Source organism: Blennius ocellaris (genome assembly GCF_963422515.1).
Source record: "Blennius ocellaris genome assembly, chromosome: 7".
Taxonomy (NCBI): Eukaryota; Metazoa; Chordata; class Actinopteri; order Blenniiformes; family Blenniidae; genus Blennius; species Blennius ocellaris.
This window is the reverse complement of record NC_137656.1, coordinates 19,748,594-19,770,650: the sequence shown is the minus strand read 5'-3', so window position 1 is coordinate 19,770,650 and position 22,057 is coordinate 19,748,594. Positions and strand designations below refer to the sequence as shown.

At 39.7% G+C, this 22,057-nt stretch overlaps 2 protein-coding genes across 2 annotated transcripts; both read left to right on the top strand.

Moving 5' to 3' along the window:
• Positions 1-7,609: 7,609 nt before the first annotated feature.
• Positions 7,610-8,906, top strand: nkx2.7 (NK2 transcription factor related 7; the record flags this gene model as incomplete). Its single annotated transcript, XM_080499191.1, has 2 exons — positions 7,610-7,829; positions 8,392-8,906. 2 exons carry the CDS (start codon positions 7,610-7,612, stop codon positions 8,904-8,906), a joined length of 735 nt encoding a protein of 244 aa, XP_080355317.1.
• Positions 8,907-19,719: 10,813 nt separating this feature from the next.
• nkx3-1 (NK3 homeobox 1) lies at positions 19,720-20,466 on the top strand (the record flags this gene model as incomplete). Its single annotated transcript, XM_080499705.1, has 2 exons — positions 19,720-19,903; positions 20,069-20,466. 2 exons carry the CDS (start codon positions 19,720-19,722, stop codon positions 20,464-20,466), a joined length of 582 nt encoding a protein of 193 aa, XP_080355831.1.
• Between the last annotated feature and the right edge of the window lie 1,591 nt (positions 20,467-22,057).

The following is a 22,057-nucleotide window of genomic DNA, read 5'->3' as shown; positions in this document are numbered from 1 at the left end:
CCACATACCCTCGGTATGTGCGACCAGTCCCGAGGGACCCATGAAGGAAGCTGAAGGACACAGAGAGCACCTCCTGACGAAAGCGAACTTTCTTAAACTTCAGCACAAACGAGCTGAAACTGCAAAGTGACTGTTTGGTTTGACAGCCTGAGGAAAAGAGGGGGCAGAACGCAAGAGGCTCTGTGGACGCTAATCTCAGTCAGAGGGAGATATAATTTCATGCCTATTTAGAGAAGAGTCCTGAAGGGCTTTCTCATCAGCCGCTCTCCAGTCTCATGGATAGGTGATGCAGCAGCTCTGCACACACATTCTATCATCTCCATCTTTAAAGAGACATTCACTCTCAAACTCATCAATGAGTTGTAGCACAAGCACAATGGACACTGCGCAAACACTTGATTTAATTGATTTTAGGATTTTTTCACAACAAAACCCTGACCTCTCTGTGTGTCTTCCTGCCCAGTTACACAGATGCAGTAATATAAAGGGGGGCAACTTTTAAAAAGGCAAATTGAATGGATTTGCTGCTTTCGACACAGAGAGGAACATCTTGTTGCCAGGAAACATTTGCACAGATTTTTGACCCTGTCGGTTCACTTTGTTGCCTGTTGCTTGGACTGCTGCCGAGTGTATCGCCGCCCTGACAATCACAACCAGAGCATTAATGACTCATGACGTCATTACAATATCATTATGCAGATGTAATTCATCCCATCTGTTTTTATTTTTGGTTTTTTTTTATTTGATGTTGCTGCTTTTTAAACCTACCGTGTTACATCAGACACATCGTTTCAATACCTTCTGCCTTGAAATCATGTTGTGTAAAACCTTCTGCACATGCCTTTAACATGTATACATATATATACTGTATATATATATATATATATATATATATATATATATATATATATATGCCTGCAATCTACACACAATATCAGCATAAATGGAGGCTCTTGCCGTCTAAAAGAGCAGACATATTCACAAAGGGTCTATAGGTGCTGAATGCCCTCCTGGGGGTAAATGTGACCTCACGGTCAGTGATTATAAATGACCATCAAGCTCCTGCTTCCAATCAAAACTGCCATTGTTTGTCATTGTTTTAGCCTCTTGATCAAACTCAGAAGGAGGAAAGCAGTGAATCCATAGTGCATGCATAGTGTCAGCAATTTGATGGGACAAATGAACAATGCACTGTGGTTAGTGCGGTACAGCAATTACTTCTCCCCTCTCCCAGTGTGTTTTATATTCATTATGTCCTTCTCTTTCCCATGAAACTTGTGGCATATTCATCAGCAGTGTGACAAATTAGATGTGCAGTGAAATGGAGTATGACTGAGCGCAGTGGAAGATTAGATCCACTCCAATCTTACCCAGCAATCACTATCCCTTCATTTCTGTGGGGAAATACCCAAGGACGGGAAAGAAAATTAGATCAAATTTTACCGAAGAAAGAGCTGGAGTGGCAGGGGAAAGAGATGAAACAGAGCATTTTCCATCTCTGCCAAAGCATCTCTCTCAAAGCATTTGTCTTGGAATCAAATGCAAGGCAGCTTTTTGGCTCCGAATACACTGCATGAATCAAATTATTAATCTATCCAATAGCACAGACAGCACAGGTCAATACATATGTCACCTGAATGTCCCACAACACTATATGATTTGTCCTCCTCGTGTCGCCCCGGCCAGTGAAACTAATGAAGCCAACAGAGCAGCAGTCAATTACTTCAGCAGTGCAGCTGAAATGCTCTTGAATGCTCTCACACAGAGCTTGCTCTCTCTCAGCTCTTTCACGGCGCACCTGACTATTTTAACAACTCTACAACTCAACTCCGTGCACCGCACAGGTTCAACCAGTAATCATCAGCCCGTTCAAACACATTTCCCTTTGCTTTAGCTTGCAGCAGAGATAATTTGCAGCTTTCCTTGATACCAGTTGTTCTCTTGCCTTCCTGTAAGACCTGGAGGAAAAGCTGTGACTACACAAGAAGCACGCCTACACAAGACTGGGTCACAGATGAAAAACTCACATGTAAAATCATCCACAGAAAGAAATTCACATTTAGTTCAGATGTCAGGAAAACACAGTGAACAAGATGGGACCGAGACGTGCAGTCGACGATCGTCCATTTGGTTTTGCGTCAGCCCCAAAGCTCTCAGGGCCACCGGGCTATTCATCCATCGTTGGGTTGTACATTTTGTGCTCGGACTATAACTTTAAAAGCAGTGCAATTAGATAATAATACTCTCAGTTGTGGGTAATTCATTCCCAATAGAAGCTTCTTTCAATTGAATACAGTATGACAGAGACATCTAGTGGCTCCAAACAGGCGACACTCTGATGTCCTCCTTTATACTGCTCACAAAGCATCAACTCACACGAGTTTCTCTGGCAAAGACAAGCACAACAAGACTCCACTCTTTAGCCCAAACATGCACAGTATCGAAGCAGGGTGACATTGCAGATTTAGAGTTCTATTGCAAAAGGCCCCAAATTCATCCAACCGTCTTCAGTACTGCGGCTTTGTCCAATTCAGGATGGCAGGAAGGTGGATGTGATCTGAAGAGTGAAGGCAGGTTACACTCCAGACAAGTCAAAATAGGACGTACACAAAGACAAGCAACCCCACATCCACACAATACATTAACCTCAATAGAACATTTTATGCAAAGAAATCCTGTGCATGCACAGGGAGGCCCTGCAATCTCCACTCAGAATAGCCCCCCCCCCAAGCCCAGAGTCAAAATGGGTATATTCCTGCACTGTGAGGCAGAACCTTTCTGGGTAAAGTTTATAAGTTCTCCCTGTGCAGTTCTGGGTTTTTCTGTGGATATTACAGTTTTCTTTCACAGTTCAAAAAAATATCGATACGAGTTGAGTTGGTGTGAAATGTGCTCTTGTTTGTCTCTCTGTTTATAGCGCGATAGGTCGGTGACCTGTGCACAGTGGTTCCTTATTCCCGCCAGTGCCCTGTGACCCCATGATGGAGAAAGCCATGGAGAATTTGAATGAATGGTTGAAGACACTCTGGTACAAGGATACATGCTGGCAGGGAGAGCGGAAACCACTGTGTTCATGGTGTAAAGTTTTTTTTTTTTTCTGGTCACTAGCGCACTCTGCTGCCTGAAGTTGCATCTTTCAGCTTCACTGATACTCTTCACTATAAATCACTCACACAGTGGCGATTAAAAAGAAAATGTGTCTATATCTTGTGAACGCTTGAAACAGCTCTCTCTCTCTCTCTCTCTCTCTCTCTCTCTCTCTCTCTCTCTTGAATGCTACTGTCACATCGCAGCTTGATGAGCATCTTCAGTTGCATATTGGCCACAAGAAGGCTGTGTTCAGTTTCAGTGGGTGTAAAACAAGACTATCTCCCCTTTCAGCTGCTATCACCCTCCTATTTTTCTGTATGATAAATTAGGGCTATTTGTGGTAAACTCTACTTAGCGGGCTTCTCGTGTTACAATGACGAGGACACATGGTAGAATCAGTGAAAAAGGCTTTTAGTTTTGGTAAAAGTAGTCGCAGAAGGTAAAGGGAGAGTGTTGCTCCGAGCCCTCGGAGGACACTGCTGCAGAGATTAAGTAATTTACCCATCAACTTGGACACCTTGAAATCCCCGAAGTGTCAAACAACTCACTTTGACTTTGAGTTTTTCCTGCAGCTGCTTTTAAAGTTCAGGTTTCTTTGTTTGTCTGGATCAGGTTTTCAGGGTCTGTGTCAAAATATAGTGAAGATCAACTTTTATTCTGCAGAATAAGTTAGAACAGAGATTGGTAAAGCAGACAAATACAAAAAAAAACAAAACAACAACCATATAATCCCTTTAAGAAATAATAACTGAATTAAATATATCAGTTCTGGGTTAAAGCCATTATTTCACTATTCAGTGCATGTTTTACTATTACTTTGCATATTTGAAAGTTAAAGAGAAAATAAGATACATTGAATTAGAAATGTGTCCATTTCAAAAAGGACTATGATACTAAAAAAGAAACCTGAATATCCTCATGTAAGCTCATCTCCTACATTTGTGTGAACCTGTTATATCTTGGGTGTCATCAAGGTTCAAGGTGTTTTTATTGTCATCTCAACAGTAAAAGCCAGGTTTCACAGTGAATGAAATTCTTTTTTTGCCGTCTACCCTGGAGCCGACATACATAAATAAGTAAGTACCGTATATACACAAAAAATACATTTTAGTCCAATTTGAGTTTAAGTGTTGGCCTGACCATTAAAATGAAGGTAGAATAATTCAACAGGACAATGCTTTAGATAAATAAGAATGTTCTCTTTTGTTTAAGTGCAAACATTATGAAAAGATTTAAATTTAATTCTGTTTTATTTTAAACCTAAATAAGTTTAAAAATAAATGTGCCTCAAAAAACAAATAACAATTCAACACACTCTTTCCCTTTTCACAATGCATTCTGGGGCAAAGCACTGTGAGAAGTAAAATAAAAATTATTTTTAAAAAAACCTCAGAAATACGTATATTTACAAATTCCCCTTCCCAATACATCTTTGATGTCAATGCCACGTCGTCATAAACATTTTACTCCATCACTCAGTGTGCGTTATATCAGCTGCTGTTACGGCAGCATTGCTATCCCCTGTAATGCATACCAGCAAAAAACCCTCGTTGATGGATTAGAAAAACTATTGTAAACCTCTTTTTCCTCTTTTTACACTTTCTAACTTCACCTCGTGGGCCAGACGGGACCTTCTGGATGTCATGTTTTGGCGTACGGGCCATATGTTTGACATTTGTGTCTCAATTGATCAAACAGTACTTTATTGTCTAAGTATGCAACTGAAATAATATGTATCAATTCCATTTTCTTTGTTTGACCTTTAGTATTGCAGCCAGTGGTGACACATACACTGACTACTATTATTAGTAACAACAATAATAAGAATAAGAATAGGAATAAGAATAAGAATCCAATGACTTTAGAATGACTTGTGATATTTTATGTGTTGTGGGAGGAGCAAATTAGTTTTCCATTTTCAGTCACTTTAGCATTAATACGGTTTATCAACCATTGTAATATTCATCTTTTGGACTACAGTTAGGTCCCAGACTAAGCCACAAGGACTGCTTGTTTGTTAACTTGCTCTATGTGCAACTTGTTTGTTGACTTTGTTCTTTTATTTTTGTTCGGTTTGTCACTGAAAAGTTGAAAGAAAAATCCAAGAACAATGTATATGAGACTCCAGTGACATTGTTTGAGATACTGAGTGAGCTCTTCAGTGAATAACATATAAGTAATAATGACGTGATGAATTGTGGTTTGAGGATTCAACATGGACATACAGTAAATACAGCTCAGTCGCATTTAACTTGCACACATAAAGAGGATGTGTGGCGTCTCCTCACATTGCTCCTGTGAATGTGACTTTACCTGGAGAATGTATCAGAAGTATGAATGAACATTTTGATGAAAATATCACTCCATTAATTAATGGGTCCTTCAGGTCACTTCCTGGTGATGACCTTATGGCAGTTTAATGATCTGGACAGTTGCTTAATTCTTTATTAACCATTAACTCATGTAAACAACAGAAAACAACTTTTTTTTAAAAGGAACATAACTATTATTACAGTGGATGATATGATGATGGACACTTTGGTGACTGTGATACGAAACAGCATCTGAACAAACCAGTAAATACAGATGGGATGTGGCAAATTGGAAAAACAACAACAACAACAGCAAACATCATGACACACAGCCCAACATTGTTTCCTAAAGTGATGAGCCAGGGTGTCTCTATAATACTCTACTGCTTTTTTCTTCAGGATGTTCCAAAATTATTTCACAACTTGGAATGGGATGTAGAGTTTGGAACTGTAACTCTTTGTGTTCTTTGTTTAACTCATCAAGTGTGACCCTAATTTAAATAAAACTCTACAACAGCATTTTCTGGCTCAAACGTTAGAGACATCCATTAATAATTTAAAGCTAAAAGAGTTATTGCCCTGTGGTCCCGGGATTTGTTGAACACACCATGCTTGCAATTGTAATTTGACTTTTTGTTTTAAGACAGCAGAGAAATATATTAAATCAAACTACATAATGTGAGGGCTTTATCTCTTCTTAGTACTGCATTGATGTTTATTGACGATTATCTTGTTGTTGTACAGAATATATTTTGTTGTTTGTTTTGTTTTTAGAATAAATTGTGATGAAATAAATAAGTAGGATGTAAGATTATTGATTTTGTTTTATAAAACGCACATATCTGTCATGTTAAGTGGAATAGAGAGACATTAAAATCTAAATATATAATTAAAGTCAGGAAAACAACAGGTGTCTTTCCTTGGAAATGGATCACATGGTGTTAAAAACTTTATTTTACAATGTTGGAGACATACAGGTGATCCCATGTTCAACAAAATAAAAATAAACAGAAATCTCCGTTTTAAATAAGATTTTTTTTTAAACACATTCAGTTTGAATGATGTGGAACCAATATGGTTAAAACTGTGAAGTGGGGCTGCAAAAAAAAAGTTTTCAGACACTTTAACAGTACTTTTTTTTTCTAATAAAAGTGTGTTTGAAATGTTTTGTTCAGGTGAATTAATTGTACGATCATGGCATTAACCTATTAAAATTGACCAGATGAAATCTTGACATTTAAACAGCATCCAATCGCAGTTCATCCACCAAAGCGGCTGCGTTATGGGCATCAGACGTGCACTTTTCTTGAAATACTAATGAGCCCCATCGCCACATCCAATGCGTTTGAAGCCCAGAGCCCTGAGTGCCCGGCCAGCCTGTCCCTCCATACATCTCCTGCGGAGGGACAGGCGGTGTCTGTCCCTGTTCCTGTCTGCGCGGAGGCGCGTCTTCGGCCTCAGTCAAGCATTGCGGGCTGGCGCCGCCGCCTCTCCACTTCCACAACATCAGGTGTAATGTTACTGTTTGTTGTGGCCTGAGAACACTCATAACATGGCTGCAAAACAATGTCGATGGCAAAGCTGTTCAACATCACCGGAGATCACTCAACCCCTCAGGACCTGCGCGCTGATTAAGGGGATCATTGGTTCTTCAGAAGCACTCTGAATAAATGTTCGACTTTTTAAACTGTGATTACTGAGCCGGGGCAGTTTCACTTGTTTCGTGTCTTTGTTTGTTAATGGTCACTTATTTGTGTTTCAACTATTATTTTAATGAAGCTCCCGTTTCTGACAACAACAACAACAAAAAACAACAAGCGTAAAACTCCAGAGGTGATGGTATACTAAAGTAAATGCCGTGATGACTGAAATTCCCATTGTTATAGCCCAGTGTGCACGTAAACGTCACTTGCTTGTGTTATTCCCTGGTTGGGGCTGTTAATTACTCACCTCACACCGTGAAGGGCGGATATGAGAGGTGTTCCTGTAAGGTGAGACGCACTGGAGCTGCAGAAGTGTGCGCGCAGGCAGTTTGGGTGTTTCAGAGAGGGGCAGATATGTCAAACTCGCTCATTAGCCCGGACCCTTGAATGATTTAGGTCTTCGGAGGCCCTCACTCACCAGCCAGTTAAGACATCCGTCCGGCGGCAGCAGCAGCATCACAGGAATCACCAAAGCGCATTTTGGACACGACCAAAGCAGCGGGGATGCATCCCGGTTCAGCCACCTCTACACCTTTTTCCGTGAAGGATATTTTGAGACTGGAGCAGCACCATGTCTACGAGAGTGATTTTTTCGTGACTGACCAAGTTGTGCCGCTGCACCATCAGCAAATGCAGGCGGCGCCTCCAAACAGCGACTTTTATGAGCCGTGCGTCTCTGAAATGCAAAGTAAGCTCGAAGCAAAGGGGGAGATGAGTGAACAAGGTGAGTTGATGCATCTCCATCACTGTCACATGCATTGTTTTTTGGGGGCTTGTTTACTTGTGCTAATGGGTTTAGGCCGCCCCTAATCAATGAGCCTGACTGGACAAGGCCTCCGACCTGACAAATTTCATTTTTATTTACATTTTTCCTCATGAAGAAGACGAAGAAATTTACTTTTAACTTTATTTTACCTTCAGTAATTCATACTGTTTGCAGAAACATACTTTCTGCATGGGGCTCCAAAACAACATCCATATATCTAAATAAAAAGAAGAGAAATGTTTACTTTTCTTGGGGGAGTGCTTCCTGAATAAATGAAAATTGAACGAAAAATAACCTTTTATTTTTTTATATTTTAAAATAATTTCACGTGATAAAAGTGTACAAATGTTTCAGAATTTTCTTTTGAAATGTATCTCTTCGCCCAAAAGAAAATGAAAGTTATTGCGCTTAAGATTAGATCTTAGACATTTGTTGTTAGAAACAATAAAATGTAATTGATTTGTTTTTCTCCCCCGCAAACTTCCTTGACGTTTGATCGCGTTTCTTATCCGCTCTGCAGAAACGAAGGGTCTCCACAGTCCACCCGAGTGCGACAGAAGCGCAAACGGCGGATCCAGACTGCGCAGAAAGCCGCGCGTCCTCTTCTCACAGGCGCAGGTGTCCGAGCTGGAGAGACGCTTCCGGCAGCAGCGCTACCTGTCCGCCCCGGAGAGAGAGCACCTGGCCCTGCTGCTCAAGCTCACCTCCACGCAGGTGAAGATCTGGTTCCAGAACAGGAGGTACAAGTGCAAGCGGCAGAGGCAGGACAAGTCCCTGGAGCTGGCGGGTTACCCCGCCGCGCCCCGCAGGGTGGCGGTGCCGGTGCTGGTGCGGGACGGAAAGTTCTGCGGCGCGGGATCCAATCCGGCACCGTACAATGTGACTTTTGGACACAACGCCGTGTTTGGATATGGAAACAGCAACTTGTATTCCTGCAGCTTCGTTTCACCCACAGCGCAGGTGTCCAACGATTTACTTGGGAACAGTGACGGTCACTTCAGCCACGGACATTTCCAGGCACTTTACAGGGTGTGAGAGGAAAGACGTTTGTTGTATATGTTCTGTTTCGTTTCTATTTTTATATTTCTCTCAAATTAATTATAATACGTATTTCAAACATTATTCGACGTCCTCTGTGGCTTCATTTACAACTTGTGTTTACTTGTGTGTGTTTTAAAGACACTGGATTGTTTGTGTTATATCGGACTACAAAATAAAAATAATAATAATAAAAAAGAAAAAAACGTTGCATAAGTCTGTTCTTATGAGGACTTACGAGGATAGTTACATAATTTCAGTTGAAGATGAAAAATAAAATACTAGCCTGCTAAATGTTTTATATAAATGACACACCGGTGTCATGAAAAATTAGATAACATGCAAACAAAAGTGAAGATAAATTAAAATAACATGCAAAAAACATTTACAATCTGTTTTTTGGGAGATAATTTTTTGGGCGTATTTTATTTCGCTCATGGTATTTCCTTAGAATAAAATGAAAGAAAAAAAAGAAACTTTTGAAAGTGATGCTCCAGACAGAAGCAATGAATTACACATTGTTGTAATTAAGCAGGGTTTGGGTCTACCTGCGTAAATCAGTGCGTTTAAATGTGACTTTACTCATACTTATGGATAATTTACAAAATGTATAATACTTCGCTAAAGTTACAAGTCACTATGTCCATAGTTCACCTATAATTTTATTTCATATTCGAACTTTATTATTTGCCAATTTGTAGCCAGTAAGTGTGGTCATTCAACAGAGAACTTTTTTTATTGTTTTATATTTCTTTACAAAACAAGCTGTCTTCATATAACGTGTCTCATAAGTACCCTCTAAGCCTTGGAACACATTTTACAGAGGTAAATTAAATTGACACGGCAATCAATGAAATTACTATTAAAGGGTATTTTCACGAGACTTCCCTGTAGTAAAGTAGGCCAACGTTAAATGTAACTGAGTACAATAAAAGCAATTTGAATTTATCTGGAGTTTTACTTGAGAACAATCAACTGCTGACACTTTCAAGATCATGCAGTAATCCAACAATATCCCAAGATATAAACTGAGATGTATATTTTTACCATACTTCATTCAAATTAGAACCCATCAAACTGTTTAAATGGGCAATGTTCCGATCCATTAAAGGCAAATTGCACGATTAGAGAGTCGTGATGGAGCTTTACTTAACTTCATGAATGGCTGAAGTGACATCTGACCCGGCAGCACTGCTCTATCAAACCCTCCTCATTATTGCCCCATTCACAAATCCACTGATAAGGCTGGAGAGCTTGTCCTGTCCCGGAGCTCTGCTTGGTAAACAAACCCGCAGACAGAGTGGCTCTTTAACTTTTTTTTTTCAAACTTTCAATCAAACTCAGAAACACTTCGAGTCCGAGCTGTTAGTCAATGATGCGCCACGAGACGCGCATCGCACCAAAAAAAAAAAAAAAAAACAAGTCTGAATGTGGAGACACTTTACTGGTTCGTTTTCTTTCCTGTCTGAATAGATTCTCGATTAATGATGAGAAATATTATGTTTGTGTCACCTGAGCTTCAGAGACACCTCAGAGGGGAGAGACGAGCTGAAGGAACGCCAGAGATAAGGAGGATAAAGCTGTAGACAGAGAGGAGACCCACAGATCAGATAAACCTGCTCTGAGTGTGTGTGTGTGTGTGTGTGTGTGTGTGTGTGTGTGTGTGTGTGTGTGTGTGTGTGTGTGTGTGTGTGTGTGTGTGTGTGTGTGTGTGTGTGTGTGTGTGTGTGTGTGTGTGTGTGTGTGTGTGAAAGAGATAGAGGGTTTGAACGAGTTAATGACAGCTGCGTCACTAGAAGATATGTGGATTTGATTCTTTTCTCACATAAATAGGTAATATTGATCTTTTATGGAGGAAGAAAATGTAATCTTGTGTTTCACTCTATATGATTGTGTTAAAAAACAACAACAACAACTCGTCGCGCAGTCTTCTGAGTAAATATCTAAGAAAATTTACACTTTTTTTTAAACTTTTTTTCAGTTTTGACCATTCTCTTTCTTTGTGAAGACACTGAATACGGCTTCTCACGTCCATTCATTATCAGTTATTTGAGATCAAGGACAGGAATGGAAAAACTCCATTTACCCAGAAGAAAGATCCTCTGCAGAACCACGGTGCTGACAACCTGCAGGCTCAGAGCGTGCGAGGGTTTGGGAATGGCGAGAATAGGGAGAAGTGGGACGGAACCAAAGAGCAAAGAAGTGGAAATCAGAGAGCAAGCCAGTCTCACTGCAGACTTAATGGATGCTGAAAGCACGGATCATGAGCTTTCTTGACTTGAGGGCAGGATAGTGATGCTGATGATCCAGTAATGCGAGCCTTTCTGTGCCAAATTTGCATATTCTCCTTGTGTGTACACTGAAAAAAAATTAAGATTTTAGCGCCCTTTTATGGAATTTAGCTTTTTAACAGAGATTTTATATTCATTCCCATTCTTAAGAAAAAAAATACATTTTGATATTTTTGTTTGCATTAGAATAGATAGATACATAATTGCCTGGTTCCAGTTCTACCAACATCTTACCAGCACCTTTGTGAGGATGATGGACTTTTCCTTTTCCAATCGTCTATTGGAGTCAGTCTTCAAATTGACTTGTTTCATTGACTGAAGTCTGATGTTTGTTTAAAAAGAACTTGTTAGTTAAGTTGAAAATTACTGGTATTCTAATTCTCGTTTGCTACTATAAGAGGTGTTTTTTTTAATGACTTTGGTCAATATTTTCCTATTCGGTGGACTTAACAAGTGAAATCTTTGCTTGAAATGAAGCGAAATCAAAATATTCTTTTTTCTTTTCATTTTTTATAAACCCTCTCTCAGAGAAACCATTTAATTCCTGAGGCCAAGCTTGAAGAGTGATGGTGGAAGTATTTTACTTCTATCTGTTTCTCTCATTTTGCCCTGTGATAACCTGTTTAGGGTCTGTCTTCACCTCTGGTTTGCTGAAAATGGCTCTTTTCACCCCTGAATTGAATAAAGCTTCATATGGCTGTCCCATCAATTACATGGTTTTCTTCAACATATGATTCTTCACTTAATAAGAAAATCAAATGAATCCTACAATATGACTCGTCCCAACCTTACTGTTCAGATTCCTTACGGATTTGAGTTTAATTCCCCTCTCATAGTACAGCTAACATCACTTAGAGCCCAAATGACCATGACTGAAACTTCGCCGCTGTTTTGCTATTTGAGTAAGTTTATTGGATTGTTATTAAAAAAGATGCAACATGTATAGATGAGCGCAAAGTTTTTATTTCTGATTAAAACTCACAAAGCTAAATTGGGAAATGAACACCATGAGTTATTGTTCAGTATTTGTGTTTTGCTATGTTGTTTGAGAAGGGATTAAAAAAAAAGAAAAAAAGAAAAGACGTCTGAATGAGTTTTTCCTCCCAAACTGAAGGTGCTTGATTACACTTGTTGTGATGAGGGTCAGTTTAAATAGAGGATGACGTGAAGCAAAATAATTTGAAGTCATCTTGCAGTTATGTCACCTTGACAAAGAAATATTTCTCTGGCTATGTAATCGGCGTTTTATTTTTTTATTATTTTTTTTCTCGAACCAGGCTGATAATCTGGTGTTTATGATTGCTGCGGAGATGATTCACAGTCACAAATGTACCAAGTAACAACTACATCAACCTCAAAAAGCCTCAGTGACGAAGCTGAATAATCTTCCTATTGACCACGAGATTTCACAGATTATCTCTTAAATAGCTGATGTTGTTGATGTGGTGAGCTACTTTTAGACTTGATGTGTGGTTTTGAAGCTCCCTCTAGTGGACAACCATCAACATGTTATTAAACTGAGACATTGACTGCGCTCCTGCCTGCAATTTAGAACATGTCTGGCCTTGAGAAATCATTAAAAACACAACCCGGTGCAATATCTCTTGCCCAGGTCAAAGGAGGCTTTTAGTAGGTGTCGATATTGATTCAATGTTTTCACGTCGAGTCAAACGGTCTTCTTCTTCTTCTCCGGGTAAATATGTCCTTACATGACACTGTTTTAAGTGGGACTGAAGAAGCTGCAGTGATTTATTATGAATTGATTGAACAGCAATATAATTCTGTAGAACAAAACAAACTATATTTGAATAATTTGATTTAAGAAACATTTTCAATGTTTACTTGTGCAAGATGTGAAACAGCAGGATCTATAATATGATCCAATGTGATGCAGTCTGACAATTAAAACGATGTGCAATAGTTCAGATAATGTTGAAATGTTTTAATCACATCTTGTTCATCTACCTCTTCCACTCCCTTTGGGTCGTGATAAGTTGGAGTTTATCACAATCAACATGTGACACACACACACACAAGTAATCACAAGTGTCCACAAACAATTTATTCATCAATTAAATATATATTTAAGGGATGAGCAGCAGTGCTCGGTATGTGGGTTGTGTTCTTGACAACTCTGCCAAATCTTTCCTGTTAATGCCACACAGCTTTACATCGATGTTTCCACTGACTCTTGTTTTTGGCTTCTGGTTGTCTCAGTAACTTACAATCAGTTGTCTGAGTTGAACCTTTCAACACAGAGAGATATCAACTGTGATGCTTCCTGTGGCAATCCCATATCTCTACATTCTGGGATGACAGGCTCTGGAGCCACATGTGGCTCTGTGGCCCTTCTGTAGTGGCTGTCTTATTTACGCAAATACAATGGCCTGGATGTGGGGGGCTGGGGGGGTAGTTAAAACCCTAAGAAATGTGGAAGAAACTGCAACAATTGGTTTAAAAAAAAAAACCTAAAACAACTAGGATTTCTATAAGAAAAGAGGTTAAAAATGTTTGTTATACTGCCGAAATGTCAAAACTGTCTAAGAAAATGCTGAAAAGTTCATTTTAAACCATTAAAATCAAGTACAAAACCAGCAGAGAATGTAATGAAATGTTTACCTTCCTAAACGGTAATTGATACTTCTCATAAACACAGTTTATGTTCATATACCAAAACTACATATAAAACTGTAGAAGCCGTGTTGAGCCTCATTTCAAAGGCTAAATGTGTTTTGCAGCTCCAATTACTTTTGATTTTGTGAAATATGACAAAAGTCAAGCTCTTTGGGTCACAAAGGTTGCAAACCCCTGCTATAGGATCACAACAATTACGCCCACAGAGGGGATTTATCAGACGATACGTCCAGAATTCAGAAGAGCAGGCACCATGTGTTTTACATGAGAAGAAAAAAACAAACCACTGGGTACATTTGACAAATAAAGTTAATTATCTTCTGCTGATTAGATGACGTGAGTCAAAGCTTCTCTATTAATATAAATATATATTCCGTCTTGAGCCCATGAAGATTTTATAGAGATCTCTGTAGGAAACCTCGGACTGACCCGTGCGGTCTGATGACATATTTGTTATGTCATGCAGCATCCTTGTGTAGGAACCAGGTGCAGGATCCAGTATAAAACAACTCTGATGACAAGCAGATAACAAGAGCAGTCTGACAAAAGCTACCGTTACAACAAAGAGCTGCGACTCGTCATCTCAGACGGTGAAACCACAGGAAAAGAGCGGAGGATTGATGGCACAACAAAGAAAACATTGTCAGCGTGTAGTTTTTACTGTGGAAGACGAATGCCTTCCTAGGTTAAAAGGTCAGAGGTGCAACTACGTCACGTCTGATGAACATCTCTGCAGCCCCAAATCTCTGCAACGAATGCTCAGCAAACAATAAGTAAAGAGGAAATGTCCTTGTTTTCCACTAAGCGCAGTCATGCGCACTGTCAGAGAGAGAAAGGTGCAAGGTGACAGCGTCGTAAAAGTGCCATGTGAAATGAGCAGCGAGTCTCCAGGACACAGACGCTCACTCTCACTGCTCACTTTGTTTATGTTCTTGTCATCAGGCTCGGTTAACGTGGTTTCTCTGTGGCAAAGCAAATTTGCTTTTGAGAACTGCGTTATACTTCATTGTGACCCACAGATCGGTGTGGACCTTCTCAGGATCTTGAACACTTGGTAACAATTAAAATTTTCTTTTAAATGAAGCCCATAATTCTATTCTACTTTACATTTAGTATCATCTGATCCAAAACACCAATACAAGAGACTTAAAGTGAGAGAAACTGTGTCTAGACAGACGGATAAAGACTTTATGTGCTTATATCGCATGCTTTGGCAAACAGATAGTGGCAGGCTAAGGATCCAAAGTAAATCATATCATCTTCATGATCTTAATACTTTGTTGATGGTACAGCAGGTGACACAGAAAGAGGAAGTTCATGAGACTGAACACAGAAGCTCTCATGATCTCTTGATCCAAAATAGAGGACAGAGTACGGCAGACATACGTATGTCATCGGCATCTATCTTCATGTGTATAGCGTCTTTAAAACAACTCAGTTGTCTGACGTAAAGAAGAAGGAGGCAGATATTCAAACACGGAGAAAAGCCTGGAGCATAGGGAGCACAGAAATCACAGGGACACAACCAGCACTGAAACAGACAAATCAGCAAAGAAGACACACGGGAAAAGTTCCATTATATACCAGAGCAACCAGGTGAAGACAATCACACAATCAGGCACAGGTGAAATACATCAGAGAGGAAGTCAAGGGGCCTGAATTGAAAGACAGAGTCAAAATGACAAAAGACACCAAATGTGAAATGAAACATTTGCTCCCAACAAATACATTAACTCATGTGAATATTTGCGTTTATGTGAAAATGCCTCGAGATGATTGGCACCATAAAAATATGAGTGCATTGAATTCTTCCTTGACAAAAGGCTTGTTGGAAATCTTATACAGGTGGAAAAGCTGTTGAATTAGTTTCTAACAAGTGAGGACTGCATTCAAAAACTAGAGCACCAAATCTTATCTGCTAATCAATTTATTCTGCAGTGGACATTTGTTTTATAGGTATGAAGAAACGAAGAAAACAAAATATTTGCAATTCATTTATTTAACAAACAGGAGCCTCTTTAACATTTTTAAATCACAAATTGTACTTGATCAGTCACATTTCCTCAGTCATGCTCACAATCATTCATATTCTAATGCAGTGTTTTTCAACCTTTTTTGAGCCAAGGCACACTTTTTTCTTTGGAAAAATCTCGAGGCACACCACCAACCGAAAATGTTAAAATGTGAAACTCTGTAGCCTATATTAACAATATAAAGTCATTCTCATCAATGCTTTATCAACAGGAATCAAATAAATACAGAAAAAAGTATTTCCCAATTTCTTTTTATTTTTATTTTTACTCACTCAGTGTGAAACCTGGACCTGATGGATGAACACCAAGCTGATATCCTGGTTAACATTCTTCCTTTTCAAAAACTTCTCCATCACTGTCACTGACTCAGTACTTTGATACAAAATGGGAGCCGCAGGTGGTGGAGATTAACCAGACTGACGTCTGTTAAGTTTCGATTTCACCAGCAACGTTCTGTGCTGCCATCTAGTGGTGAAGAGTATTGTAGCATCACGGAGTTGGTCGCTGCAGGGCATGATGGGAGGTCAGGTTATGTGTTGCCGGAGGTTATTGAGGGTTATTGTTGGGGTTGTTGTGTGTGTTGATTTGTGCTTGTGTTGTGTTTTTGTTCCTCGGTTCAGATAGTTAATTATTTCCTCTAGTTTGGTTTGGTTTGTTGGATGTTGGTGTGCAACCATGAGTGAGATATGTGTTGTGTGGAGTCTCATCCTGTTATGTTGTGCTAGCAATGGAAGGCTTCATCAAAATCCTGACTTCTTCTGGACTAGTTTGAGTAAAAGTTATGATTCACACCTTCGTCATAACACAAGAAGGTGGTTTGAAAGCAGGTTAAAGCATTAAAAAACGAACTGGATTTCTCTATTGGGGCCAAAAAACTGTGTGGCCTGTACGGCTGAAAGGTCATTTTTCAGGTATGGGGGGAAAAAAGAGTTTTTCTTTTCTTTTGTCTTCGATCTGGGACAGGCATTGGTGGGTTGTTTATATTACGATATTGGTTAGGTTTGTTGGATGTTGGTGTGCAACCATGAGTGATAAATGTGTTGTGTGGAGTGTCATCCTGTTATGAAGTTCCGGTTAGGTGGTGAGAGTAAATGTTTTTTTAGAAAAAATGTAAAATTGGATCATTTCCGACGGCACACCTGACTATATCTCGCGGAACACCAGTGTGCCGCGGCACAGTGGTTGAAAAACACTGCTCTAATGCAACAATAGCAATGGCTGCCATGAACCGCGAAAATCAAGGTTTGGCCATAACGGGGTCATTAAGGTTAACATGAGGAGTGGTGACATGTATGAATATCAGAGGTGTAAAACAAGAGTGAAAATAAGCTGACAAATGAATAGCATGGGTAATTTTTTTTTTACGAGTGCAGCCTTAAATGCTAAACTCTACTGATCCTAGCTCATCCCACAAATGCACCGTTTATGACTCCTGCTTTTAAGAAATTCTAATCTACTTAACAATAATAATCTGTAATTTTTTCCCTTTCTTTTTCATTAGTAAACACAGTGTTTACACCTGTTTTTAAGCGACACTGTAGCAAAGAAGTGAAAACCTACCTGGTGATCAATCTGTTTCCGAATAGTTGCACTTTCGCCACATTATGAACACGCTCATTAAGGCTGGTGCAGGGAGGCTGGGGGCGTCAGCCGTACCAGGGGCCACTGAGAGGGTCGTGTTTATCATACCTGCATTCGCGCCCCTTCCAAATGAAGCATGAAATCCCCGAGCGGCGAGGACGCCGCCGGTAAACATCTCAGTGGCTACGGAGAGGTCACGCCGAGCCACAGAGAACAACAAATAAACAGCCAGTGAACAATGAGTGTGTCCGCCCAGGAGCCGGCCCAAATGTGTTCAACTCATTAGTGCTGCAGGAGGTATGACCACCCACCCTGACCCCCACCCTCTCCCGCCCTCCGCCAGCAGACACAGTCGTCTCCCTGAAGCCACTCGGAGCTAATGGGACACTGGGATTAGTGAAACTGTGACACCGAGAATATTCGAAGTGTGGTTACTGCACAACGTTAAAATCTCTCTGTGGGGACTTTTTGCTTCTCTTCAAATCTTCAAACTGGACAATCAACAAATCTGCAATAATACTCCAACTATTTAATTTGGGAGAATACATTCTTCCATTTTTTTCCAAGTAGTTTGTCATTAAAAAAATTTGATTTAGACCACGAAACATAGTACATAGTAGTTTTTTTTTTTGTAAAACAGAAAAAGATTTAGAAAAAAAATTGTACAGTTAATGTAATTACTTATAAGGGAGGTTTTTAATAGTCACATTCTACACGTGATTCACAAGAAGCACTTTTGTTGTTTTAAATTGAATTGCATGTTCCGAAAAAGAGATTTCCAATGAACAAAGAAACACTGTCCAGTCAATCTGAAACATATGTCGTATACAATTCAAAACAATATTATACTCAGACGTATACACAGGTTTTACATAGGTGCAGTTTAATACATGTAAGATTCTTCAACCCTGCTGCACTCCTCTGTGTTACAATGGAATGCGTGTAATAATGTGTTTTTTGTGTAACGTATTGCAGCTCACCAGAGCTATTTGGTGAATCTATGTCAATACCAACTTTACGCCAACAAAAATACATTACCTTATAAACAAAAAGTCATTATGGGGTACGATTTAACATATGGAGGTAAGAATATCTTATTAACTTGCAATTACACGATGAGGTATTGTATGAAACTAGCACAAAGTGTTGTACTTGATTGCAGGTTAATATAATGTGTGAATTCCAAACAAATACAAATTTTTAGGGGTATTGTTTGATTGTCAAGTGAATCATATATGGTGAATGATTTTGTTTTGAGACCTTTACAGCTCCAATAATGACTAGACATTTTAAATTCAATTCAAAAAATCAATTTCAAAGAGACCAGACTGTGTGTTTGATGATACTGTATTGCAGGGGCGTCAAACTCATTTGAGTTGAGGGGCCACATCCACCCTGATCTGACCTCTGGAGGGCCGAACAAGTCAAACGCAACATATTAAACTGCAGATATGGACAAATGCAAAGTCTTTCCTTCTTTTGATTCTTTTGTAACTGCAAGAATTTACCAGTCTATTCTGAAATATCCATATTAAAGTTAATCAGATATTATTATATTTGCAAAAAAAAAAACCCTCAGTCACCTGTATCTGGATGTCGTATTCGGGATTAAAACAATTTGTCATCATCTGCAAATTTTTTTGAGTTTACATGTCTAAAGTCTCATTTCACATAAGTTGGACTCGTTGTTTTATTGTGAAAGGCATTGCGTCACGTGACCTCCACAGATGCATTAATGTCGGGAGTCAAATTCGGACCGAGGCTGGTTTTGAATGTCATTTTTGCCAATCGAGTGTTTTTAGATCAGTCTCTTGCCAGTTTTAATTTTTAATACTTCACACCTCAAAAATCACATGGCCGGATTAGATCGTCTGGCGGGCCGCTTCTGGCCCCCGGGCCGCATGTTTGACACCCCTGCTGTATTGCAACGATTTGACTCACTATCTGTTTTGGTTAGTCTCACTTAATTTCATGTCCATTTCCTGAAAAGCCCAGTTTCCAAAGAGGAAAAATATATTCTGAAGTGAAACAATAAATATGCCCGATGATTTTCTTTGATCAAACAATGCAAATCATTCAGTCAAGAAAGTAGCTGAAGACAGAAGTGAAGACGAGCTCAGTGGACCCGCCTCCTTCACTCGTCAGTGTCGTGTGGAGGAACCCGCCTCTGCTCCTCTATAAATTCAGAAGGCATGACAGCGCGGCGTGACACTCCGCTGCACCGACCGTTCAAACTTAGAGGTCTGTGGTTTGAGGACAGCTGGATGGACAATGTCTCACACAGTCAAGCCCGTCACCTCTTTTCTCATCGAGGACATCCTCTCCATCAAGGACAGCACAGGATTAACCAACACTTGCTGCACACAGAGGACAGAGAAATGTTCAGTGTGCAGGGAGGAAGCTGAAAAGTTACCAGAGCAGCTTTGTCCTCAAGAGACAGCAGAAAGACACACAGGTGAGCTATGGTCTCCAGGTATTTTGGGGGGGAAAACTATTGTATATATGTCAGAAGTTTGCAGTAAATTAAGAGTGACTTCCATGTGGGTACTTGACCATAATGACAGCTGCAAAGCTTTGTACCTGTTTAAATCCCCGCTCACACCCGTGCTTCCCTCTGCAGAGTCTCCAGACGGGACGTCTCCCAACTCCTCGGACTCAGGTTTTTCCTCTCCGGGGAAACAGAAGCGCTCCAGAGCTGCATTCACACACCTGCAGGTGCTCGAACTGGAGAAGAAATTCAATCACCAGAAATACCTGTCTGCCCCCGAGAGGGCTCACCTGGCCAGCGCCTTGAGACTCACTGAGACGCAGGTGAAAATCTGGTTTCAGAACAGGAGGTACAAAACCAAACGGAAGCAGCAGACGCCAGAGCCCTGCAAGGACGTGTACAAATCAGAGGGACTGGGCCTGAGAGAGGACTTGGTCAGATCGTCATTATTGACTTCTTTCTGCAAGGCCTACCAGTACAGGCCCTACCTGTGGGACTACAGGGGCCCCTGGGGCCCCGTGTTGTGGTGAAACTGACTTCTGATTTATAATCGCAATGCAAATAATAGCATCTCTGCTGTTTCACAATCAAAGATGATTCATTGTTTCATTCAACATACTTATTTGCTATCAATGTACGCTCATGTGTCCGTACGTCGTTGCGTGTTGAATAGGTTTTTTCTTTCTAAATCTTATTGTGAGTACACGATGCAGGTTTGCACGGCAATTCAGCGAATCGCCAGATTGAATGGTGGCATTGTCGATTTATCAATTATTAGTCATGTTGATAGATTCTATTTTTCCTTGATGCTTTGTGTTTAAACTCCAAAGATTGTTAAATTAAAACTTTTTTCACCTCTCTCAATAAAGTTTAACTGTATGATATTCACACCCAGGCAGTTAGTTTTATAAACTACACTGCCTGAAGCAATTAGGAAATTAGGAAAAATATTGAATTGAAAAATGCCAGTGTAAAGTGTAAAACAACATGAATATGTTCTATTCAAAACATTTAAACTATCTTCACCATGAAGTTCAACTCAGAGGTGATTAGACTGCACTGAGATAGCACTGATGTTGTGAATGAGGGCTAAAGATTGGGATCCAATACTTTTAAAGAGAAGATGTCATGGAGACTCTCAAGTTTCTGCAGATGACATCATGGACAGCAATTTAACCGAGAAATGATAATAAAAAAAAAGAAAAAGAACAACACTTTTGATGAGAAAAGTGGGGGTGAAAGTTAAAGAGGAGTGATCTCATACATGATTGTGCTTTTACCAAGAACCACGAGAGAAAATGATAAAGAAAGATAGACGCCTCAGTTTGGAAAGTACAATTTTTTTTTTATGTCTCACCTAAACCTGTTCAAGCATGTGTTGCCAGTTTGTGTCAATGGGGCAGAAATCAGTACATCTGACGTATGATAGTATCACAGATAGTGTTGTAACACAACCTGTTTGTTCATATCTACACTTCAACTTGTAAAGGGTATCACGCACAAGTATTGTTCCTACTGAACATCCCGGTTGAATAAATAAAACTCTTTGTTGCACATTTTTGTCAAGATGTCATTTTTAAGATGACATGTATTGTGTCTCATATATTCCAAAACAGGTGAATAAAACAAATGATCTGTGGTGAATGTAATAATGTACATGAATATTTTCTACATATTCTATGTTACAGTTGCCAGGGGCTGCAGCTGGACATTGTGCAAATGTACAATGCAAGTAGATTACAGGGAGCTGCAATTGTGAAACATTCATCCAGAAAGTCTCGGAGGCTTTAATTCAACTGGGGTCTTTTCACTGTGAGGAAAACAACCATTATAGACCCTCAGTATAATTGGTGACGAGTTATTAGTATCAGGTTAAGTAGAAGTGCAAATAGCAATTTGGTCATAGTACCAATTCTACTTTTTTACTTCAGTAAAAGTGAAATAGAACAGGTTCTGAGAAGTACACTGATATTTTAGCTCGTTTTGGAAGTGGTGGGAGGGGTTGGCAGTCATATTGTATGGTTTTAATGGTTTTAAATGCACACACATTATAACACATAACACATGTCGGAGGGAATATTAAACGTGAGCCAGAGAGATTGTCACTTCAACTTTAATGTT